The 21,557-nt window shown below is 55.3% G+C and overlaps 8 protein-coding genes across 8 annotated transcripts; 3 read left to right on the top strand and 5 right to left on the bottom strand.

The window, feature by feature from the left end:
• Positions 1 to 241: 241 nt before the first annotated feature.
• Positions 242 to 2,109, bottom strand: J3D65DRAFT_692235 (NAD dependent epimerase/dehydratase family protein; the record flags this gene model as incomplete). The annotated part of the gene is made up of 5 exons (XM_066803938.1): positions 242 to 727; positions 791 to 1,145; positions 1,181 to 1,774; positions 1,806 to 1,967; positions 2,061 to 2,109. The coding sequence occupies 5 exons, from the start codon at positions 2,107 to 2,109 to the stop codon at positions 649 to 651; spliced, it is 1,239 nt and encodes a 412-aa protein (XP_066657976.1). The 3' UTR covers positions 242 to 648.
• Positions 2,110 to 3,410: 1,301 nt separating this feature from the next.
• On the bottom strand, positions 3,411 to 6,684 carry J3D65DRAFT_264033 (DNA topoisomerase 1). The gene is made up of 4 exons (XM_066794909.1): positions 6,475 to 6,684; positions 6,091 to 6,332; positions 3,726 to 6,041; positions 3,411 to 3,676 (listed from the first exon to the last, which is right to left on the bottom strand). The coding sequence occupies exons 1-4, from the start codon at positions 6,524 to 6,526 to the stop codon at positions 3,542 to 3,544; spliced, it is 2,745 nt and encodes a 914-aa protein (XP_066657975.1). The 5' UTR covers positions 6,527 to 6,684; the 3' UTR covers positions 3,411 to 3,541.
• A 211-nt stretch (positions 6,685 to 6,895) lies between these two features.
• Positions 6,896 to 8,289, top strand: J3D65DRAFT_617278 (putative ATP synthase subunit gamma, mitochondrial). The gene is made up of 5 exons (XM_066799540.1): positions 6,896 to 7,074; positions 7,165 to 7,754; positions 7,804 to 7,883; positions 7,936 to 7,989; positions 8,045 to 8,289. Exons 1-5 carry the CDS (start codon positions 7,019 to 7,021, stop codon positions 8,168 to 8,170), a joined length of 906 nt encoding a protein of 301 aa, XP_066657974.1. The 5' UTR covers positions 6,896 to 7,018; the 3' UTR covers positions 8,171 to 8,289.
• A 1,147-nt stretch (positions 8,290 to 9,436) lies between these two features.
• J3D65DRAFT_263992 (uncharacterized protein) lies at positions 9,437 to 11,144 on the top strand. The gene is made up of 2 exons (XM_066794907.1): positions 9,437 to 9,867; positions 9,924 to 11,144. The coding sequence occupies exons 1-2, from the start codon at positions 9,544 to 9,546 to the stop codon at positions 10,998 to 11,000; spliced, it is 1,401 nt and encodes a 466-aa protein (XP_066657973.1). The 5' UTR covers positions 9,437 to 9,543; the 3' UTR covers positions 11,001 to 11,144.
• Positions 11,145 to 11,401: 257 nt separating this feature from the next.
• Positions 11,402 to 13,043, bottom strand: J3D65DRAFT_617271 (putative DNA-directed RNA polymerase I and III subunit Rpc40). The gene is made up of 4 exons (XM_066799539.1): positions 12,958 to 13,043; positions 12,807 to 12,911; positions 12,355 to 12,757; positions 11,402 to 12,304 (listed from the first exon to the last, which is right to left on the bottom strand). The coding sequence occupies exons 1-4, from the start codon at positions 13,003 to 13,005 to the stop codon at positions 11,721 to 11,723; spliced, it is 1,140 nt and encodes a 379-aa protein (XP_066657972.1). The 5' UTR covers positions 13,006 to 13,043; the 3' UTR covers positions 11,402 to 11,720.
• A 135-nt stretch (positions 13,044 to 13,178) lies between these two features.
• Positions 13,179 to 15,191, top strand: J3D65DRAFT_675212 (nife hydrogenase-like protein). The gene is made up of 2 exons (XM_066803569.1): positions 13,179 to 13,918; positions 13,981 to 15,191. Exons 1-2 carry the CDS (start codon positions 13,259 to 13,261, stop codon positions 14,737 to 14,739), a joined length of 1,419 nt encoding a protein of 472 aa, XP_066657971.1. The 5' UTR covers positions 13,179 to 13,258; the 3' UTR covers positions 14,740 to 15,191.
• On the bottom strand, positions 15,008 to 16,090 carry J3D65DRAFT_617266 (ChaC-like protein). Its single transcript, XM_066799538.1, has 6 exons — positions 16,033 to 16,090; positions 15,942 to 15,973; positions 15,826 to 15,874; positions 15,784 to 15,787; positions 15,575 to 15,661; positions 15,008 to 15,513 (listed from the first exon to the last, which is right to left on the bottom strand). Exons 1-6 carry the CDS (start codon positions 16,077 to 16,079, stop codon positions 15,043 to 15,045), a joined length of 690 nt encoding a protein of 229 aa, XP_066657970.1. The 5' UTR covers positions 16,080 to 16,090; the 3' UTR covers positions 15,008 to 15,042.
• Positions 16,091 to 19,166: 3,076 nt separating this feature from the next.
• On the bottom strand, positions 19,167 to 20,204 carry J3D65DRAFT_601133 (uncharacterized protein; the record flags this gene model as incomplete). Its single annotated transcript, XM_066798010.1, has 1 exon — positions 19,167 to 20,204. The coding sequence occupies one exon, from the start codon at positions 20,202 to 20,204 to the stop codon at positions 19,167 to 19,169; it is 1,038 nt and encodes a 345-aa protein (XP_066657969.1).
• Positions 20,205 to 21,557: the final 1,353 nt, after the last annotated feature.

Here is a 21,557-nt window from a genome sequence, read left to right as displayed (position 1 = left end):
TACGCCGTCACCTCTCCTGCTTGTGTTGTCGGACGACAGGCCGGCCGGTCGGCCGACTGACAGGAAGTGACAGACTGGTAGACAGCACAACGACGATGGAGTATCCACAAATATCAATACAAGCCAAAAACGCTCACCCTCTCTATCACTTTGTGCTCACAAACAGTCCTCGCCCATTGCCTCCCTCTCCTTCTTCCTCCCTTCCCCGCCTCCCGTCTTTCTTTCCGTCTCTCTGATTCTGGACGGACGTACCCAAAAGCGTCCCCAAGACTTGAGGTGGCCGTCAAAGCTGGCTCATGGATAGCAATGAGAGGTGCTGACTGAAGTCGAATCCACGAACCGAAAATAGACTAGACGCAAACGACAAAATGATGTGACGGCCGTACCAACATGATTTGAATGACTTGTGCTCGGCGATGATGACAGCAACAACCGTCTCCTCTACGGGAGAAAACCAGCGCGTACCCGAGAGAAAGAAGAACTGGAGCAAAGGATCTTGTACCCCCCAAAAAAAAAAAAGAAAAAAGAAAGAAAAAATGTTACAGTGTGAAAAAGGAGATGGCAAGAAGGGGAACAAGTGCTGGGTTCATGCGTGAAGAAATGACATGCGAGAGGACAAGCAACATTTGATCAAATCGGGTATAATGTTTACGGCCACCAGTTCATCCGCTTGTACGATTCTATCACCTTCTCCAGCTCCTCCTTGGTCAGTTTGGGGTGTTTGTACCTGTTAAAAACAACCATTAGTTACTGATGCCCAACCACGCGCGGGAAAAAGATGGGCACTCACTCAAATCCAGTCTCCTTCTCGAAAAAGCTGCCGTCCAGACTCAGGTCCGTGTCCTTCAGCAGCTCCTTCTCCATGAATGGACTCAGCGGGCCGGACTTTGAGATGCCCGCCTTTTCTTGCAGGTCCGCCCAGGGATCCAGCGTCTCGTCATTAACGTCGTCAACAACGTGTTCCAGGTTCAGCCGGGCAAATGCCGAGATGAGAGTGCCGTGGAAACCGGTCGGGATGTTGAAGGTTTCGTGTATTAAGTTGGCCAGGATGCCTTGCGCTATAACCCCAGGATTAGCGACAATTGCGAGACAAATTGCCAAATTCCATCTTCCAAAACGCGTCTCAGAAAATGCAAAAAGGGAGGCTGGAGGCTGGGGCTGTGGCGCAGCTCAAACTTACAGGTGTCGGTGTGGTCCACGATGTTGAAGACGACGGGTTGCGTCTTCTTGTTTTGCGCGTACCAGTTGGCAGCAGTCCACAGCGCTCTGCTGACGTCCTCGACGTGCACGGTGTTGGACCGCAGCTCGTCCTTCCACAACCACTTCATCTCCTTCTCCAACGCTTGGTAGACTCTTGCCATGCAGAGCGCCGTGGCCAAGAACTTGCTCGTGTAGGGTCCGTAGACGTGTGGCAGACGTATTATGACGAGGTTGAGACCCTCGACTTTGGAAAGATCCTCCTCAGCTTGCAGTTTCCATTTGGCCACCTTCAACCAGGGCTTCAGCTTGTCCGTCTCCTTTCTCGGCGAGCCTTCTGGCTTGTAGACCATGCCCGTGCTCAGCTCGACAAAGCACTTGACTTTGCGCTTGGCCGCCTCGCGACCGACAGCCATGGAGAGCGCGTACGAGCGGACCTTGTAGACCTCGTCTTCCTGTGAGTAGCGCGTCTCGCCGCCGCAGTTGAAGACATAGTCCCACGGTTGTCCGTTTTCGCGGTCAAAGATGCGGCCGAGAGATTCTGCGTGGGCCAGGCGGCGAGCATTAGCGACGGACCCTCTTGCGCTTGGATGCCTCGTGTCACTCACGTTCCCGGGACGCATCTGCCTGCATGAACTTTTGCTTGGAGCAGGCCTCGGAGAATTCTGGCGCAAGCCATGCAAGCTCGGGCAGGTGCTTGTCGACGATGCGCACCTCGGAGGCAAGGTCGTTGTCGTGGACGTGCTTGGCCAGAAAGCGGCCAATGTAGCCTGCAGGATCGAGGGGGGGTTAGCATGTGGCCTTGGTGGTGGTGGTGGTGGTGGTTGTGGAGGAGGGGCAGGTGCGTGGAGATGGCAACGTACCGAGGCCGCCGATAATCAGCACCGAAGGCTTATCCGCGGGCTCGCCCATGGTGGAGAGTGTCGTGAGGAGGAGAGCCTCGAGTCTGCGGCAAAGATGGAACCGGAGCAGTCGCGGGAGTCGAAGCGGCGGCGGCGAGGGCGCTGGCGAGGAGGAGGGGCAGAAGTCAGGGAAAGGAAAGCTGTCGACGAGAACGAGGGCGCTGTCGAGCAAGAGGAAAATGTAGAAATCTAAAGAGCAGCAAAGGGATTTGGAGAGGTTGAAACAGCGAAACAATTGGCGAGTGTCAGTCGGCCGTGGTGTAGTGTGTCGGGGTCGCTGGGATGAGGCGGGTTGCAGCAAAGGGGAGGGATGATTCAGGTACGAGACGAAGGCAGCGGAGGGGGTCGCGTATTGCTTTAATTGACGCTGAGGACAGACAGCAGATCACCAAATTTCCCCGTCGCCCATTGCGGCCGTCGCTCAGGTGCAGCGAAGATTTGTTCAGTCCACAACCGACGCGCTTCCTTGTGCGCGTCACGCATCCGCCGTCGACTGTACACCACCACCCGATGCTGGTGCTGGAGCTCGACAAGCCTCGCCCTCACCGCCGCCTCACTCCCTTGCTCTCCACGGGCGAAGCATCACGCTGTTTCATGTGGGCATGGTAAAAAATCACGTCTGAGCTTCTCGTCCGTCGTTTGCGCAGTGCAGGGAGCATGAGAGAGCGCAGCACGCGGCCCCTGCCCCGGTGGACAATAATCATCATCGTCATCCACAATCTGTACGCGTGTGTAGACTACGGGAGGTTCCAGAGACGACTTTTGACACCAGTCAAAATCATCTAGTCACGCTCAGTCTACCTACCATTTGTCTTCCTTTCCTTCTTCCATCCATTGCTTGTTGTGCTGTGCCACATGCTACTCAAGGGCGGGAGCACGTGCACCCCCCCGAGGACCCCTGCCTTCTGCTCTTATCCACCTATTATTCCTCATGCATCCTGCAAGGCGTACATATGTATACATGGAGACTGACTGACCTTGGCGAACATTTGCTTTTCTCTCTATGTCGGGTTGTTTGCCTGCAAGTCATATCCACTCAACTATCCCACCAACTATCTCGCCTTGGAGACTTCCGTCACGATCGTCCCGTGCCTGCAGATAAAGATGTCCATGTACTGCTCGGCTGCTGCCCCAGAGTGTGGAGGGCACTGGGCGCGTCCTTCCGCCAGCCGAGTCGCTAAACCAAAGTTCCTCCAGATATTCAGCAATTGGCCTCTCTCGAGCAAACGCCTCCTGTGGCTCAGTGCCACTGCTCGCTATGCATCGAAAATCAACCCTTCCCCAATGCAACCCAGTCCCCACGGCCGCTCGCTTTTGGCTACCGCTCCTGGTATTTTCCGACGAGGCACTCGTCCCGCCCGCTGCCTTCACCGCTATGCTCGTTCTTACCGACTCCGCAAACTCCGTCAAAGCAACTGTCTTTGTCTAATAATGTGTCCAAATCAAAATTCCCAGTTTTCGTCGACCGACTTGATGGCCCAGTCGAACTTCTCACGCAGCGTCTTGGAGAAGAAGCGCTCAATCGGCACGTTGAACTTCTTGTTGAAGACGACCGTGAGGCGGGGGTCAATGTAGTTCTGCCCAACGTTAGCAATCGTCCACGCCTGCCGCACGCCAAAAACTCACAATCTTGGAGGTGCCCAGCGCGACTTCCTTGTTGTTGTCCTTGTCTTCCATCTGGACCTTCATCGTCTCGATGCGAGTGTGGAGCTTCTCCACCTGGCCCTCCAGCTTCTCCACAGTCGCGCCCTTGCCCTCGGCTTCGACCTTGCCGGTCTTGTTTTCTTTTTTGAACTTCTTCTCCATCTCGTCCGCCACTTCGAGACGCTCGTCGAGCTCCTTGGGCTTCATCTCCTTCTCTCCGTCGGCAATCCTTTTTTCGTTGTCTTTTTCAAACTTCTTCCGAATCTTCTCCCGCTGCTCCTCAACCAGCGCCTTCTGGTGCGTCTCGACCCACTCCTGCGTCAAGTCATCGGGTAGCGCAAAGTACTCGGCGCCCTTCTTCTTCTTGAGCTTGGGATCGAGGTCGATCATCATCTGCTTGATCCGCCACTGCTGGTACCGAAGACCGTTAATCTTCTCCTGCATCTTCTCAATCGACGCTGCATGGCTGGCCGCGACAGTGCGCTTGTGGTTGCAGAGAATTGCCACCTTGCGGTTGGCCTCGTTGTAGTCCTTGACCTTCTCCGCAATCGTTCCCGTCGACTTCATCTCCTTGAGCAGATTCGACATGGTGTAAGACGCGTTGTAGGTACGGAACACCTTGGCAGTCAGACCGGGCATGTACGTGCTGAGGTACTTGTTGAGGCCAGAAGTCGTCAATCTATCAAAGATCTCGTCGCCGTCTTTCTTGGGTGCTTTCTTGAAGATCTTGAGGTTTTTGAACACCTGAGCGTCGACCTCGACTTCGTCGTAGAACCTGATGCTGTCCTTTCCAAGGAAGTCGAAGACAACCTTGTTCGGCGGCTTGAGCGTGACGTTCTCGAACTTGAGTGAGCAGCATCCGACCGTGTCGGCTTCGTCCTCGCCCTTCTCGTTACCCGCACGCAGTGCAAACTTGTCGATGAGGTAGACAGCAGTGGCGCGCTGTCGGTCAGCCATGACTTCGGACTTGAGGTCGCGCGTGTAGTCCTTGCGGATCTTGTCGATGTGCTTCTTCAACTCCCTGGCCTTTTCGAACTTCTTGTAGTCGCTCTGACCCTTGATGTCCGAGTTGGCGGCCAACATGACGTACTTGTAGGCCAAGTTGATGTTTTCCTGCCACATGGCGAGCCAAGTTCCAGTCTGATCGTGCTTCACTTCCTTCCACTTGTGACCGGCAGGCGCCGGCGGGACTCGGGCTTCTTTGCCAATGTTGATAGTGATTTGCTCTGGCAGGACCCTCTTCTTGACCTTGCCCGTTTTGGGGTGGTCGCCACGCCCACGAAACAGTCCAGGAGGCTCAACGCGGAAGTTTCCGACCTTTTGCTTGCGGCCGTCCCACATGCAGAACATGTAGGGAGCTTCGGCTTCGTCTTTGGCGGCCTTCAGAGCCTTCTTCTCAGCCGCAGGCAACGCCTTCTTGGCCTCACGTTGGGCATCGTAGTATGCGAAGATGTCATGAAAGTCGCACTTGTCGAACTTTTCAATTTTGATCTTTTCGCCCTTGGGACCCTTGGCATGGCCAGTCTTGTCCAGGACCTCTTTGAAGTCGTGAAAAAAGTTTTTCTGGAAGGTAGGGTTCTCCACGTTGTGTGTCGAGTTGAGCATTGAGCCGAAGAATGTGGCAACCTCTTCCGCATCCTTGTGGAGGGAAACCGGAACGCCGTTGTATTTCATCTTGATGTGGCCGGGAAGCGGTTCGTATTCAGGAGGGAAGACGACGCCGTTGTGCTCAAGTGTTGTCCATTTGACGCTTCCGTCGTCTTTATTGGGCGCTTCCCACCACCTGTACTCATCCTCCTCCAGTTCTGCCTCCTCATCCTGCTCAGTTTCTTCCTTCTTGACAGCCTTGCCCTTGGCAGCCTTCTTGGCCGGTGCTTGAGTCTTGGCTGCAGCACCCTTTTTGGCAGCCGGGGCCTTTTTGCTCAGAGGAACATCGTCGTCCGACTCTTCCTTTTTGACGCCGTTGGAAGCCTTCCTGGCCGCGGGCTTCTTCTTCTTTGCAAGAGGAAGGTCATCGTCGCTCTCGCTCTCGACCTTCTTCGGCTTCCTTTTGCTGACGCTAGTTTTGCGCTCTTGGGCCCGGATGGCTTTGGCCTCCTTCTCCGCTTGGTTCTCGATCTTCTTTTTTGCAGCGACGAGCTTCTTTCCGAGCGGCTGGTCCGAGTCAGACTCTCCGACATCTTCGGGCTTCACCTTCGGCGGCTTCTTGACAGCATTGCGGGCCAGAGGGGCATCACTGTTGGAATCCGACGCGCCCGCGGAGGTGTCCTTTGGAACGGTCGTCTTGCGCCGCTTGCTCTGGAGGAAGAGTCAGCGGAGGAAATCAAACGGGGGTGAGAGGACGCACCAGAGGCTTATCGTCGTCATCGTCCGAAGAGCTCGAGGCTTCCTTGTAGCATGCACCATTGATGCTGGCGCGGGATTTGCGCTTGCCGTTCATTGCTCCATTCGTAGCTGAACCGTCTACGTCCATTTGCTCGACAGGTCCGTTGCGAATGGAGAGGCCGGGCTCGAGTTGGCCGTTGGAGACGGTTGTTTCCTTGTCCATGTGTCGGTCGCCGCTCTTGGGAATGGTGCTCGTAGAAACGGCTGGGGTCATGTCAGTTGAATTGCAATGATGAGATGGATTGCGCGAGGGAGTGTGAGTGAAGTCGAGGCACGCGCCTGTCTTGGGAGGGTGGACAGCGAAGTGAGGGTGCGCCTCAGCCGAGCGCAGTGAGACGAGACGTACCTCCATTGGTCTTGCCCTTGACGAGCGGCGTATCGCTGTCGGAGGCAGACATGGTGCGAGGCTGTCGACGTCGCTGGACGTTGGGGGCGGGTGGGAGCTCGAGTCGAAGTCTTCGCTCAGCTGCAACGGCGCGGTGGGTGGCGCCGAGTCGAGCAAAGATGCGCGAGGTTGATGGTGTCGGATGAGGAAGGTTGGTGGGCAGGCGGCTGCGGAAGCCTACGCGCACCAGGAACAAGGTCGACAGGCGGTGGATGGTGGCGAGCAGTAGAGGGCGGAGTGGACGTGAGCGAAGAGGATTGGGGGGAAGAAAAGAGGGAGGAAGAAGAGAGAGAAGAGGTACTGGCTTAACAGGGCAAGCCAGTGCAGGGCATGCCGGAGGCCGGACACGTGACAAGGACGCTAACGGAACGGAACCTTGGAAATCACGCTTGGGTGAGGCACGACGCGAGCATCACAGCTTCTTCGTCCGTCCTCTTAGCCGGAGCACCTCAACCTTGCAGCCATCGCCTCCATCCATCTCCCCTCCGCCACGTCTACGGCCGCCATGATGCTCTCGAGGGCTGCCCGTCCGGCCCTGCGCGCCGCCGCCATCGCCGCCCAGTATGCCTCTCGACCCTCAACACCCCTCCCTCTGCCCGGCTCTCGACATCAATTGCCATCCCGATGCTAACGTTACCTCGCAATTGGCAGGCCTGCGACCTTCAATGTCGCCCCCAGCGCTGGCTATGCCACGCTCCGCGAAATCGAGGGCCGTCTCAAGTCGATCCGCAACATCGAAAAGATCACCAAGACCATGAAAATCGTCGCCTCGACCAAGCTCACCCGTGCTACCAGGGCCATGGAGTCTTCGCGCGTCTACGGAAACACCTCAAACGAAGTCTTCGAGAAGGCTGAGACCAAGCCGACCGAGTCGGAGAACAAGAAGTCCCTCTTGATTGTCTGCAGCTCTGACAAGGGTCTCTGCGGTGGTATCCACTCTGGTCTGTCCAGGTTTACCCGCAAGCTGCTTTCCCAGCAGCCCAACACCGAGCTCGTCATCCTCGGCGAGAAGTGCAAGGCGCAACTTTCCAGAGGTAGCGCCAAGAACATTCAGCTCAGCTTCGCCGGTGTCGGAAAGGACGTTCCTACCTTCGCGGACGCCCAGGCCATTGCGGACCAGGTCTCTCTTTTGCCCGGCAAATACGACTCGGTCCAGATTCTTTACAACAAGTTTGTCAACGCTCAGAGCTACGAGCCCACCATCATTGATGCTCACTCCGAGGACGCCATCCTGCAGTCGAGTTAGTAGTGGAATTCCGTCTGGAAAGGGCCATCACTGATATTCCGCAGGCAACATCTCTGCCTTTGAGCTTGACGAGGAGGTCGTTGGTAACCTTCGTGAATATGCCCTGGCTAACTCGTTATTCTGGGTAAAGTTGACAGATGATCCTGGGTCGGACAGATGAGGCTAATAATTTTTAGGCTCTGGCCGAGGGCCACGCTTGCGAGCAGTCCGCTCGCCGCAATGCCATGGACGTAAGTAGAATTCGTAACTACCAGCGGGGGCCTGAGCTGACGTTTTCATCTTCAGAATGCCTCCAAGAACGCCGGTGACATGATCACCAAGTTCCAGATTCTCTTCAACCGCACTCGTCAGGCCGTCATCACTGGTGAGCTGGTTGAAATTATCACTGGTGCCGCTGCTTCTGAGGAATAGATGGTTGGCACTTGGTAATCTCAATGCTGCATTAGCTGGAGCTCGATCAAGGCACTTGATGTGTACGTAGAATACAACCAGCGCTTCTGATATCTCATGTTGGTAAAGTATTCGCCTGTTCGATCTCATGATTCTGTGGCTGTTGTACCCGATAATTTCCAGGTTCATGCTGTGCTGCCACGGAAGCGATTCACTGATAGAAGCCCAAGTCCGGGCAAATCGACCAAGACCCATAGACCAGACAATCGGATCTGGCATTCCCAAGAGGCCTCGCTATCACCGTTCATTGGCTTCCGGGAATAATAACACCCTGCTGTATCATTATCCACCATCGCCTGGGGAATTTCGAGCCGTAAAAATCCAACAAGAATTCCACTCGGGCAGGAGGAATGCCGGATGACATAAGACTGTCCTTGAAACATCTGGGCTGTTCTATTCCCAAGCATTCGATCATCACAGAGGGCCAAGCCATTGTCCCCCAGTTTGTCTTGAACTCAAGTTTTATTTTAGCCTTGTCGGCTGCTGGTGGCATGGCCTGGCTCACGGGAAAGAAGGCCGCGTCCCAACGCAACGTCATCGTGACCGGGTAGACAGGGAAACTTCTCTTGCGAGAGACGTTGGCACAGCACAAGGACCTTCGCCCATGCCACGTAGGTAAGTAAGCATTCGAAACGGGACAATACCTAGAATGCGTTTCGGACGACTACGACTCAAGCGTCAAAGGCCTTTTGTCCGTCCTATCCACATTCGCATGGTTCGCCTGGGCTCCACCATTTCCATATAGTCTTTTTTCGTGCATGTATTTTCGGGCCAAAGCGAATCATGGAGAAGCTTGTTTGCAGTCCAGCCCATATGCGATACGAGTCGCTTGCCAGTCTTGCGGAGCTAAATCCATTGGCTAGAAAAATTCGGAGCTTCCATGCCGCCGCGGCGTAAGCTCATGCTTCATCCGTCGAATCAGGCAGGGATATAGCTGTACGCTGACATCTGAGCCATCACCAAACCGTTTCCCAAGACTTCAATGCAAATCCACGTCCGGTTAGCTACCATGACATCCAACAGTGTTTCAACTGCTAATTGGAGCCTTCAGAACCGCCTTCACACGGATTCACCTGTAACAAAACAAGGCTGCCTTGGGGCACAACTCCAAAACCGTAAGAACAGCAACTAGTGACAACACTGTAGTTTCGGGACCCGAGACAGCCGCGTAGCGCCCATCATTGAGCTGAACCAGCTGGCAGTCACGCTCCTCTGTTTGGCTAGTATTTCATGCAAAGCTGCCTTTGTGCCTTGGCTCGAGGAGAATTTCGTGGATAGTCGTTGGTCCCCCCAAGACGGTCCCGCACCGCGCTCAGTGCTTCATCTGGACCACCATGTCTACCTTGACAATTGCTCCTAGCAACGGAACAACAACAAAGACACGCCTCAACATGAACAGGAACATGTCGACCCCAGTCGCCTCTGTCGACCGTTCGCCAAACCTGTCAGCTGCTGCTGTGGCGGCAATGGAGAGCTTTTCGTTCAGCGCCTGCAGTCCTCTGGGCGCTCCCAAGTTCAAGCTCCCCAATGCGACTGGCAACAAGAACGAGCAGGACCTGCGCAAGTCGCTGAACTCCGTCAAGCACCTCTACTTCGAGCGCCGCTACAGGCAGTGTGCCATCAATTGCACCAAGCTTTTGGACGAGAAGTGTCGCGATGTTTGTTCCCTTGAAACTTGACCGCATTGATCATGATCTGACATTCATCAATTCAGGCTCATCCTCTCGTCAGATCTTACCTCTTCTTCTACGCTGCAGTGTCCTACGACACACTTGCCCGGAGCATGCACAATCGGTCGAGAGCCAAGGACCCAATGCTCGAGCAAGCCGGAGAGCTCTACCAAAAGGCCTTGACGACTCTACCCGCGCCCACCTCAATTGAAAAGGACTATGAGCCCACGAAGACAACTAAGGTGCACTTCACGAGCACCAGTCTTGTTGGTGCCCAGTTGAAGCATTCCGACGGTACGGCGATGAAGGAGAATCAGCATGAGAGCAAATCGGAAGAGCGCACGCCTACTGCCCGTGACGCTCGCCGCGACTCTGTTCTCTCGGTCTTCTCCTGGATCAGTGGCCTCAAGAGTCACGTCGACGCCTTCTCCGACAGCGACTATGCAGCTCACCCCAGCGTCAAGAAGCCCTCGCCTCTCCGCATCCGCAAGAACCGCTCCTCTCAGCAACTGGACCAAGAGAAGCTCCCCGGCTCGCCCACTGCATTTAGGTCGCGTCCGCAATCAATCGAGCCGCCGCCCATGACACCACCCTTTGACAAGACACCTCTCGCGCCCATCCTGAAGACGCCGACGCACCAGCGCACGCAGACAGCCACGTCTCCCCCCGTCGGCCCGCGTCCCACGTACAACAGCACGACGACGATGGCCGCCATCCCCACGACCCCCGATCACCAGCACCCCGGCTTCATGGACAGCGCCCTGCGCGCGCGCCTGGCCCAAGACGACGACTCGCCCCATGCCCAGCGCTCCGAGCAGCACCGTGCCCGCGTGCAGCGCTACAACGCCGAGCTGGCCGCCTTCCATGCCATGCTGCTGGGCCACGTCGACTCGGTGCAGCTCTCGCGCAAGCACCTGGTCGCATCCTCTAGCCCTGCTGCTGCTGCCGCCGCACACGGCTCCTCCCACCCTGTTACTGTGCCCGAGCCGGTCAGCCGCAACATGAGCGATGAAGAGCGCGCTGCCCGCATCCTTAGGGGCAGGGAGAGGGGCTGGCAGCGCCAGAGGTGGGATGGAACCAAGTATGAGGAGCTGCGAGCCAAGGCTTTGGGTGACCTTTGATGATGGGCCACCTGCATTGTGGTGCGTGTTTAGGACCTTTCCGACTATCGGTCGCGCTCTGCAAACATCTCGTCTCGCCTTCGTGTTTGAGCAGACGTGTCTTGGCTCATCACCACCTTTACCTCGAAAAACTACCGGCCTGCTTTTCCCGGGAGGTTTTCTTTAGACTTTCTTCGCTGTACAATTTTTCTTTGGGCCCGGGAGGAGCGGCTGGCCGCATCATAGTTGACTGACTGATTGACTGCACTGGGGACATCGGGCAGTGATGGTTGGGATAAATTGGGTGTATGGTGTCGGGCCTGGTCGTGGCTAGCAAGGTTTCATGCGTGGCTTATAGCAATGACTGTCAATGGCAAGCATTCACCCACCTTGGAATTAGGCGCACGCATGTTTGGAGCTGGCTTTTTTGGTTGCAATCTTCAGCCTTGTTTGCTTCTTGTACAGACACTCAGGTATCGGTAATGTATAAAGTGGATGCCTTCAGACCTTTTGCTTGCTATCAAATGAGACAGGCCTCAATGACCTCGAGTGATACGAGGGGTCACCCATGGCTTTAACCATGAGCTCCACACTCTATCTGACCGTGGATATCAGATTTTTGAAACAACCAGAATCCTACCTAACCTGGCCTAGAATCCACGCAAAAACTCCTGTCCAACTCCAAAACACCGTAGCTATGCAAGGCTCAATGAAACATGATGAGATTGGAGACTTTCCAAACTACCTCATCAAGTTTTCCATGTTCTTCTTCATGATTTGACACTTGGTCTTGAGAGCCTTGACACTCTGGATGAAGATGTCGTCCGAATCAAACTGGCCTGTGCTTTCGACGCTGAAGATGAAGTGGTCCCGCACACGCCCCAGATTGACTTTGTCCTTGAACTCGTCGTGGCGCAAGCATTCCCTTGTTACCGTGTCCTTGAACGGGTTCTTCACAACTGCCTTGGGTTCGCCCTCGTGTCCCTCGTATCCGCTGCCTGTTTGCCTGGCCTCTTCCTTGGTAACTGGAACTTCTTCAATGACGCCGGGAGGGAAGCATCGCGCGAACTTGTGCGCATCAGCGCCAATGATGGGCTTGGTGATTTGGATATGCGGCAGCAAGCGGTACGTGGCGGTCGCAACGGGAGAGAATTTGGTGTGGTCGGCGCCTATTCCCTTGACACAGTGCATCGAGAGGTTGATTGACTGACCAGGCCGCAGTTTCGCGATCAAAATGTCTGGGTACGCTGGCTGGATGGCGTTTTCGCCGGCGAAAAGCTGCACCTGTTTGCCATGAGGAAGGAATTTGATCTGGTGAGCATAGACTGGAGCAAAGTCAGCAGAAGTGCTAGTGATGGGGCAATGCTTTCCGCACCACTCGAGTTGATGAAGATCTTCTTGGGATCCGTCTCTCCCTTTCGCGCCATGTTTTTTCCCTCCGGGTGCCATTCGCAGGCAGCTTCCAGTTCGAGGACGACAGTGTTGTAATCCGTACGCTGGTCGTCCTCCTCGTCTGTTCCCGGAGTCTTCTTCTTGTACCACTTCATTTGCTTGATTGCCTCGGGGTTACCCTTGAGCGGGATAAGACCCATACGGTGGGCCAACACCTCGTCCTGGATGATGGAGGTGTTTCTCATGACGTATACATCCTCGATGGCTATGGTAGGGATCTCGGCAATCATGATACGACGGAAGGCGTTCGCGACGGCGGTGTCGATGCCGACGAGGGAAAACTGAGTGTCGTACTGCTCGTGCTTGTGGAATTCGACATTGAAGCTCTGCGCCGAGTCAGCCGAGCGCTGTGGAGCTGAGAGGTGATGCGCCTACTTTCTTGAACTTCTCGAGGTCCCACTTGTGGTCCTCACCGGGGTAGTGGCCCGGGAAATCGGTCGAGGTGATGTCTGAGACGTGCTCAGCGTGAACGCCGACAAGCTTTGCACGGATTAGAAGATTCAGCTGCAATGAGGAGCGGACGTACCCTGCGCCTCTCAAGCTCCTCCTTGGTCGGCTCTCGGAATTGTCCCATGTTGGTGGCGGCAAGAGTGCAAAAGTGGTAGGACAGCCAGAAGCAGCAGTGTCGAAAAAAGTTCCGAGTTGTGATGGCGCGGGCGGAAGCCGCGATTCTGCCGCCCCAGGTTTCACCGCCCTCGGGCAATCCAATCGTCGACCTCATCATTCGCTTTACTAAGTTGCACCTCCATCATCACCTCTCCACTCACCCTTTCCATCTTCAACCGACTCTCTTGTTGCATAGGGTCTGGCGTTGCTCAGAAGCAACAATGCCTGTTTCCTTTGCTCGTTTTGCTGGCCAGACGGCCCGGCGTATGTGCCTCCACTCCCAGACGCCACGCACTGCCCTCCCACACCAGCTCCGTTCGGCCCGCTGCCTCTCGACCTCCCTTCCCCGCCACTATGCGCAGTATGCGACCGAGAGTCTCGAAGGTGGACCGCCCGGAACGCGCCTGGTCAGCGCAGATGCCGACTTCAAACCAATGGAGAGTGAAATCGACGTCGGCGAGGCGGGCAAGCGCAAAGTGCGCCACTACACTGTCAACTTTGGACCTCAGCACCCTGCTGCGCACGGCGTGTTGCGTTTGATTCTCGAACTCAATGGTGAACAGATTGTCCGGGCGGATCCACACGTTGGCCTGCTTCACAGAGGCACCGAGAAGCTTATCGAATACCGGACATATCTGCAAGCGTTGCCCTACTTCGATCGCCTGGACTATGTCTCCATGATGACGAATGAACAATGTTACTCTCTTGCTGTCGAGAAGCTGCTCAACATTGAGGTTCCTGAGCGCGCCAAATGGATTCGGACGCTGTTTGGAGAAATCACCCGCATCTTGAACCACTTGATGTCGGTCTTATCGCACGCAATGGACGTTGGTGCGCTAACGCCCTTCTTGTGGGGCTTCGAGGAGCGCGAAAAGCTCATGGTAAGCTCCGGCCTTTTCCGGTGCGCCAATGCTTTGATTTACGTGAGATTGATGCTTTTCAGGAATTTTACGAGCGCGTTTCTGGTGCCCGTCTTCACGCTGCCTACGTCCGCCCCGGTGGCGTCAGCCAGGACTTGCCCCTCGGTCTCCTCGACGACATTTATCAATGGGCGACCCAGTTCGGCGACCGCATCGACGAGACAGAAGAACTCCTAACGGACAACCGTATTTGGGTCGGAAGAACACAAGGAGTTGGCGTCGTCAGCGCGGCTGATGCTCTGAACTACAGCTTCACTGGTGTCATGCTTCGTGGGTCGGGTGTTCCTTGGGACGTGCGCAAGAGCCAGCCCTATGACGCCTACGATCAAGTTGAATTTGACGTCCCCGTTGGCCAGAACGGCGACTGCTACGACCGTTATCTCTGCCGCATGGAGGAATTCCGCCAATCGCTCCGCATCATCCACCAATGTCTCAACAAAATGCCCGCTGGTCCGGTCAAGGTCGAGGACTACAAGATTGCCCCACCACCCAGGGCCGCGATGAAGGAGAACATGGAGGCTCTCATTCACCACTTTTTGCTCTACAGCAAGGGCTACACTGTCCCGCCAGGAGAGACGTACAGCGCAATTGAGGCGCCAAAGGGAGAGATGGGTGTCTTCCTCGTCAGCGACGGCAGCGAGAGGCCATACCGATGCAAGATCAGGGCACCGGGCTTCGCTCATTTGGGCTGCTTCGACCAAGTCTCAAGAGGACACTTGCTTGCCGACGCTGTCGCCATTATCGGTACCATGGATTTGGTGTTTGGTGAGGTCGACAGGTAAGCGACGGATCATCAAGGTGGGCCTAGACAATGCAACGGGCAAACCATCTGTATATTGTTGTAGTCCGAGAGCCTGGGGGCAAAGTTTCTTTTGAGCGTTTATGATTTTCCTTCGGTTTCCTCTTGTTGAAGAGGAACATTCAGATCTGGGGAAGCGTGCAAGACAAAACTAGATCTCAACGCGAGCGCTGAAATAACGCTGCTTTCGAATCAAACTGGCAATTGGACGGTTGCACGAAACACTCACGCGATTGGAGACCAACATGGACGCCAAAGAAGATGCTTCTGCCCTCCAATGCGCCGTCTATTTTTCGACCTCTTCTGTGCCGACTCCAGACAGCTTGCTGCCAAAATGCTTGCCTTTCTCGGCCGCCACACTTTCTATGGCTCTGGCCTCAATTTCCTGACACCTCCTGACCAAGTCAGTGACATGATCGTCGCCGCTCTCCGGGCTCAGTCCAAGCAAAGCAGTCTCCAACATGTAAAGGTACTCCTTATTTTCCCCGCTGGGACCCTTGCTTTCCAAAATGTGTTCTGCCAACGCCTGCGGATCTTGTGGCCCCATAAACTGCGGGTTCTCAGGAAGCCCAATGTAGACCATGCAGTGTATGGGGCTCGGCTTCGGATTCTCCGCCGTGGGAGCGGGGTGGAATGGCGTGTACTGGATGCTGTATCCGTTTATCTCGCGAATATCCAAATAATCGCGAACCTCGGCGGCGTGGCTCGACGGGATGTGGTAAGCGGCGCCCCAGACCCTCTCGGCGGGGGCGTTGTGCTTTGCGCTGTCAGGGCCGTTGCTGCTAGGTCATGAACCTGGGGAAGGGGAAGACACGAACGTGGTCGGTCAACGTCTCCCAGTGCGCGCGGTCGATGAGCGTCGCAACGCGCCCTGGGGCCTCAGGCGTTCCTCGGTGGTCTTGGCTGTGCGGACGTGTCAGCGCTCACCGCGGGATACGCAGACGTGTTCGCGTCGATGCTGGCGGTGTACCTTGCCTACATGTAGGTGGGTTCCCTTTCCTTAGCTCTTGTGCTCTGCTCGGCTTTCTGCCATCCAGCCGCTTCTAGGCGCCTTCATCCTCGACGTACCTGCCAGAACCGGCGCACGTAGCCCCCTATGTATCCCGGGACGCGCTCGTCTGTGGTGTGTCAGTCGTTTGGGATATACGGGCAGCCCGAAGAATGCTAGCGGTCTAGCTGGATTACCAAAGTGCGGCGGAGGCTTCCAAATGAGGCTTCTGTGCAAACGTATCAGCGATTTGTATGGTCGAGGGAAATCGCAAGAGAGCCAACTTACCCATATCCAAACAGCCAAAAGTCATCTGCAACCTGGGAGTCCCCCATTGCGTCTGTGGTGGGGTTTGATTGTGGGACCGCGGGGTATTTATTCGTGGTCGAAACAACATGTCGTGATCCTTGGCGGCAACGTCACATCGCGACATTGTCACCGTGCACGTGCAGTCGCTCCTTCAGTTCGCGTCGTTTGCCTGGAGTAGCCGAGTGCTCTCGAATGTTTCTGGATTCTCCATGGCTTAAACATGCCCTTCTTGGTCTGAATTGAAGAGATGAGAAGTTTTGGACCGGATGTTGAAGTTTGTTATACAGGTCGGAGCGATCCCGAGCGTATTCGGATTCTTTTGATGGTTTACATGCCCTTCGTCGTCTGGATGGCAGTAACAAGAAGTTCTCAGTCGCAAGACGAAGTCTGTTATACGGGTCAGCAATTTACCCCTAGTAGACCGCTTTCAAGACATTCCTGTTGAGGAATAAAATTGACTTGCAACGCTCACGATGTAGACATAAAATGACAATGAGGAATCGGTCTATAGCTGAAACTAACCTAACACAATATTTTATTGGCCAGCTGACAGAGACCGCTAATCTCCGTTCAACAAAGAGCTTGTACTGGAACATCCGGACGAGAAGCTCGCAATTGTTTTGCAGATTCGTGCCTTGGACATTGTATCTAGAGGTCGTGAGTATTTGTTGACTCTGATATTGAACGTCTGAAGCATCATGGCTACGTCTTCGATGTAATACGCTTGCGAACATTGATCAAATTAGATACCGGACCATGGAGCCTTCTCAATTACACGCGTAATTTCCTGCCATATGTACAATCGGAACAGAGACAGAACATCCACAAGCCGCTAATGATCCTCTCAAAACGTATATTCTTGCCGCAGTATCGACCATTGGGGTATTCTTAACCGCAATTTTAAAGGGGAGTCCCGGAAGATGCCCAAGAAAGGTGTCCAAGGGCACGCAGAAAGCAACACAAGAATTCGGGGCAGGAGAATTGCCTTTTGAGCCCCAGGCAAAGAGAAGTTGCTAAACCATCATGAGGGTCCATATGCGCTACCTCCGTCTCTTAGTCACGCAAGAAGCTCAACGCACATCCGATGTCTCCCCTTCGAACTGGATCGACACCCGACCACTCAGTGCTTACCGGCTGGGACTCCGCCCTGCAAGAGGAACAAACTACTGTACGTGGCTCTCCCGAATCTCCATCAACGATCTGGCGGTACTTCAAAGTCAAAAGCAGCAGCGCAGGAATCTAGACTCGACATCGACCTTGACGCAAGCTGCGACAGCGACGTGATCATCCCACGCATGCACTCAGGCGTGCCTACCCAATTCCTTGGCCCAAGCCAGCAAGAGAACAGGAAGATACATGAGGCGCGCGCCTACTCCCCGCGCGAAAGTACGGTACCTTTACGCGCACCTGCATACGTTAGTAGGCAGACATGATTCAACTGGACCGACACTTGTCAATGCTTTCCAGTAACGAGTCGCAGCTCTGTGCCTCGTGCCTTCTCCGCGACCTCCTGATACGCCGGTATCCAACGAGCTTACTCGACGCAATTGGCGGACGCGCTTGCAGTTTTTGGAGCAAGCAGGTGCTCCAAGTCCACCGCTCGGTGATCCGTTTGGACCCCCACGCAGGGCATATTTCCAACCCCGCCTCTTGCCCAATGCAGCAACAGAGATTCTTGATGACGAGCGGACCAGTTGAGCGGCGGGATGGCCCGCCGCTCCAATCGAGGCCCGTCCCGCGGTAACTTGCTTGTCCCGCCGTAAGCCCTTTCCGATTCCGCTGCCTCGCCGCTTTGCGGCCTCGAAACGAAGTCAACAGGCAGCCAGTCGTGTTGAGGGGATTGAGCGGAGGTTGTGACCACCTCTCGATGATTGCCGGTCGGTCAGCTGGATTGCGGCGTGGAAAGGTGGCCAAGAGCCATGGCATAGTGTAGTATGGCGGAGAAGAGCGTGCTTACGCTAGAAGTACTGGGCAGTGATGCAAGGCCCGCCACCTGCAAACTGGAGCCAAGCAAAGCAGCTACTTCAGAAAAGTCAGCTGTGCAGTGACAAGAGCTCAGACAGTTTAGAGACGGTCATCACACCGCAGAATCTGTATCGGCGTGTGTCAATTCCTACCGGTCAACGGATGCATGGTTCCAATCTGGCGTCGGTTTCACGCTTTGTCTGTGTGAATGTTGAGTAGTAACCGATCTCATTCTAGTTCTTCAAACAACTTTTGGAGTAGTGATGTGTAGGTGTCAAAGTACGTCAGTGAGGGGCATGTAAGAAAAGGCTTTGAAAGGACAAACGCCAGATCCAGTCTCTCATTCCGCTTCCAAATTCAGTTTTTGCTCTTCTTTGCCCTTTTTGGTACCGTCCATGTATGCAATAATTCTTTAAATGAATGATGAAGGGGGCAGTCCCGCTTTTGCCGTTGACTGTCCCTTTCTTTCAGACCGTTGTTTTTTCTGTTTCTGATGCTCGCCCTGCGGTCGAAAAGCTCTTCATGCGGCGGATTTGAGCGAGGAGTACACCACGTTGGGTGTGTCAAAGCACACGCATGCCGTGGAAACACGGGCGCGACTGAAAGAGGAAATGATCGGGCGACTGGTTGGGCTCAGGTCGAATGACACAGCAACGCAGCGCAAATCCGTGCTATGCTTAAATAAGGCGGCGGCGGCAGAAGCAATGGTGATAGGCGCAAGGGGGTGACATGGCAGCGCAAATCAATGCAGGGAACTTTTTAAGCTTCGGCCAAAACCAAAAGCGGACGAGCAGCAAACATTGCAAAAGCATTGATAACGGATAACGAAGACAAGCCGAGGAAAATGCTCATGTGGGTTGGTAGGCAGGTAGAAAAGTGACTAGACGCGGCGATTTGGCTTTGCCGACGGGCTGTCCAAGAAGATTCCAAGCCCACTCGTTGTCCATCCACTGGACATGTTGTTCAGCCAGCCCGGGCAAGGCGAACCTACCCACGCGGGATACTTCCACCCACCCACCTATTAAACCAAACGCCGTTGTACCGCGCACTCGATCTCCGGCCCTCACGGACATCTGCGCCGCCTCGGCATCGCGCGTGGCCAGTGATGTCAGCGCACTGCCGGCCCTTCCACACCACCAACCTGACTCTTACAGACTCTTCTCCACCTGGACCATTTCGTCAAAGGCCTCGCGCCACAACTTGCTCTCATCCTTACTGGGCTTGGGCAGAGGTTTGCGTGCGTAGCCGCCATATCCAAAGAACGACATGAGCGCACTCTTGGTGCCGACGATGCCGCCGCGGATGGCTGCCCAGTCGCCGCGCGCGACCACTTCCTGTAATGTCTGCGCTTCCTCAATCAACCCCGATGCGTACAGCTGCATGATGCGCACCATGGCTTTGGGAGCGACGTTGCCCAGCCCACCGATGACCCCGCTGCCGCCGGCGATGAGGGTTTGTAGCATGAAGTCGGCGCTACCTCCCATGCAGAGGAATCCCGTGCCAGGCTTGGAGAGGGTCGACGAGCGCGTGGCAGCCGTGACGCGCTGCAGCTTGCCCGTATTTCCACATGTCAATTTGCAACCGACGATGTTGGGGTGCTCGGCCAGTGCAATGATGACGTCTGAAGAGAGATCCAGGCCGGACACTGCGCCAGGGTAGTTGTAGATGAGAATGGGGATTGGCGAAGCGGTTGCAACGTCGATGAAGAAGGATTTGACCGAGTCCTGGTTGAAGAGCCCTTGGTAGTAGGCTGGAGGGAGGACAAGCGCGTAGTCGCCACCGGCATCGTAAGCGTCCTGGCAAAGCTGGATGGCTTCCCGAGTTGATTGCGCACCGCAACCAACCATGACCGGGACGGTTGGGAATCCAGCGGCGTCAAGCGCCTCTCGAGTAGTGGCGGTGATTTGCTTCCGTTCGTGATGTGACAGGTGAACGGCTTCTCCATTTGAGCCCTGTGTGGTAATGCCTGCTACACCAGCTTGAGCCAAGCGGATGGCATGGGAGGCGGTAGTGTCAAGGTCAAGGTCTTCAGTGACGGGGTCGAAGAAAGCGACGGTAGGGACGTAAACACCTGGTGGGAGAGGACGGCGCCCGCGGTTGTTGACGATCCGAGAAGTGGCAGGAGTGTTGCTTCCAGTCATGTTGGCCAAGTTGACAGGCGAGGGATTGTTCTTGTGAGGTGACATGTAGTTTGTATTGAAGATGTTCGAAAGCTATCCTTCAAGCAGCTGCCACATGTGCCGAAGGGTGGTTAATGAAAAAAGAAAACTATGGGCACAAAACGAGGATAGATGTTGTGCTTTAAAGGAACTCGAAGGCTGTAACAAAGGTACCAGGGACAGGGAAGACAGCACTAAGCCCTTCTTAAATGATTGCCTAGAGCGGAGGCAGCGTGGGGGTCAGCGTGAACAACAGACAGTCTGGGAGTGGAGCTCAGTCTGGAATCAAGGTACAGCCGGAGAAGATAGGCCGTCTTCTCGGGAGCTAAGGTCACCGTGGTATCACCAAAGCGGAGCCGCTACCTGACAAGAGACCAAGTGTTTTGAAGCGTTTCGAGCGGCGAGGCACAAGAATAGATGAGCCACTGCTAGTTCTTGGCGGTGTAGCAGTAGGTATTGAGACGGGAGGGATGGCTTTGGAACAGGCTCGAGGAGATGGTTGACAAGTTGCGGAATCCCGGCAGCTGGGGTTCTCGCGGATGGAGACTGGAGCGTGGGGGGCCAGTAGAGACGTGGTGGAGCAGCTCTTGGCTGGGACCGAAGATGGTAGCCATCATCTGATTTCCTCCCTGCCTTCTCTTTGTCATGGCGGAGATTCTCAACCGATGAATGGCCCGGGCGAGTGTGATGCGAGAAGTGACGGCAGAGACTGTCATGAGACCTCGATGCAGCTCATCCATCAACGATGGGACGAGGCATCAGAAGACGGCGGGAGCGGGAGGAGCGGGAGCAGAGGATGAGGCGGTGCGCGGTGTGCATGGAGGTTCAGTTTGCCAGATGGTTTGTCGTCTGTGGCGACGCGGGGGAGAGAGAGACCTGAGGAAGACCCCCACGCCGGTGACGCACGGCTGCTCGGCTACAGGGATCCGTAGCCGACTCCCGTTCAACCACGACGCGACCACAACCTCCTCTACACCCTACTTCTGCGCTGTACGGCCATGTACTCCACCCCCTCACCACTCACCACCCTCGCCGTCGCTTTCTGCTTCTCCACACGGCCTCCGCTGCCGATTCGCTCTGCTACATCCTTCAGCGCTCGCGACCCCTCACGCGAGCCTGCTTCTTGATTCATGCCGTGCACCACGACGCTGGACACTCATCTCAGCCGCAAACTGGCGCCAAACCCACCATGCTTTGGCCGTCGCCGTTTCTGGAATCTGCTTGATGCAACCATTACCTACCTCTTGTCCCGCTCATCGGCCATCGGGCTCCAGCAGCTCTGTTCCAAAACGAGCCTTTGAACTGGCCAGCCAGGACGCGTCAATGTTGACGTCCTGCACTTTGGCATCAGGGAAAAAATCCTCCGGGGAACCCAAGCTA

This window comes from Phyllosticta citribraziliensis (genome assembly GCF_038025025.1).
Source record: "Phyllosticta citribraziliensis strain CPC 17464 chromosome Unknown J3D65scaffold_3, whole genome shotgun sequence".
Lineage (NCBI taxonomy): Eukaryota > Fungi > Ascomycota > Dothideomycetes > Botryosphaeriales > Phyllostictaceae > Phyllosticta > Phyllosticta citribraziliensis.
Note: the sequence above shows the minus strand (reverse complement) of the source record. Positions and strands in the feature narration are given on the sequence as shown.

What these genes read in the sequence shown, in the direction of transcription:
- J3D65DRAFT_264033 (XM_066794909.1), bottom strand. Translation starts at nt 6,526, where the DNA reads ATGTCTGCCTCCGACAGCGATACGCCGCTCGTCAAGGGCAAGACCAAT. An exon ending in CAAGGGCAAGACCAATGGAG is followed by an intron (nt 6,333 to 6,474) that starts GTACGTCTCGTC and finishes ACATGACCCCAG; the next exon opens with CCGTTTCTACGAGCACCATT. An exon ending in ATGACGACGATAAGCCTCTG is followed by an intron (nt 6,042 to 6,090) that starts GTGCGTCCTCTC and finishes CTCTTCCTCCAG; the next exon opens with AGCAAGCGGCGCAAGACGAC.
- J3D65DRAFT_617278 (XM_066799540.1), top strand. Translation starts at nt 7,019, where the DNA reads ATGATGCTCTCGAGGGCTGCCCGTCCGGCCCTGCGCGCCGCCGCCATC. An exon ending in GGACGCCATCCTGCAGTCGA is followed by an intron (nt 7,755 to 7,803) that starts GTTAGTAGTGGA and finishes GATATTCCGCAG; the next exon opens with GCAACATCTCTGCCTTTGAG. An exon ending in TGGCTAACTCGTTATTCTGG is followed by an intron (nt 7,884 to 7,935) that starts GTAAAGTTGACA and finishes AATAATTTTTAG; the next exon opens with GCTCTGGCCGAGGGCCACGC.
- J3D65DRAFT_263992 (XM_066794907.1), top strand. Translation starts at nt 9,544, where the DNA reads ATGTCTACCTTGACAATTGCTCCTAGCAACGGAACAACAACAAAGACA. An exon ending in TGGACGAGAAGTGTCGCGAT is followed by an intron (nt 9,868 to 9,923) that starts GTTTGTTCCCTT and finishes TCATCAATTCAG; the next exon opens with GCTCATCCTCTCGTCAGATC.
- J3D65DRAFT_617271 (XM_066799539.1), bottom strand. Translation starts at nt 13,005, where the DNA reads ATGGGACAATTCCGAGAGCCGACCAAGGAGGAGCTTGAGAGGCGCAGG. An exon ending in AGGAGCTTGAGAGGCGCAGG is followed by an intron (nt 12,912 to 12,957) that starts GTACGTCCGCTC and finishes ATCCGTGCAAAG; the next exon opens with CTTGTCGGCGTTCACGCTGA. An exon ending in ACCTCGAGAAGTTCAAGAAA is followed by an intron (nt 12,758 to 12,806) that starts GTAGGCGCATCA and finishes GACTCGGCGCAG; the next exon opens with AGCTTCAATGTCGAATTCCA.
- J3D65DRAFT_675212 (XM_066803569.1), top strand. Translation starts at nt 13,259, where the DNA reads ATGCCTGTTTCCTTTGCTCGTTTTGCTGGCCAGACGGCCCGGCGTATG. An exon ending in AGGAGCGCGAAAAGCTCATG is followed by an intron (nt 13,919 to 13,980) that starts GTAAGCTCCGGC and finishes GATGCTTTTCAG; the next exon opens with GAATTTTACGAGCGCGTTTC.
- J3D65DRAFT_617266 (XM_066799538.1), bottom strand. Translation starts at nt 16,079, where the DNA reads ATGGGGGACTCCCAGGTTGCAGATGACTTTTGGCTGTTTGGATATGG. An exon ending in GAAGCCTCCGCCGCACTTTG is followed by an intron (nt 15,875 to 15,941) that starts GTAATCCAGCTA and finishes GACACACCACAG; the next exon opens with ACGAGCGCGTCCCGGGATAC. An exon ending in GGGAGACGTTGACCGACCAC is followed by an intron (nt 15,514 to 15,574) that starts GTTCGTGTCTTC and finishes GACAGCGCAAAG; the next exon opens with CACAACGCCCCCGCCGAGAG.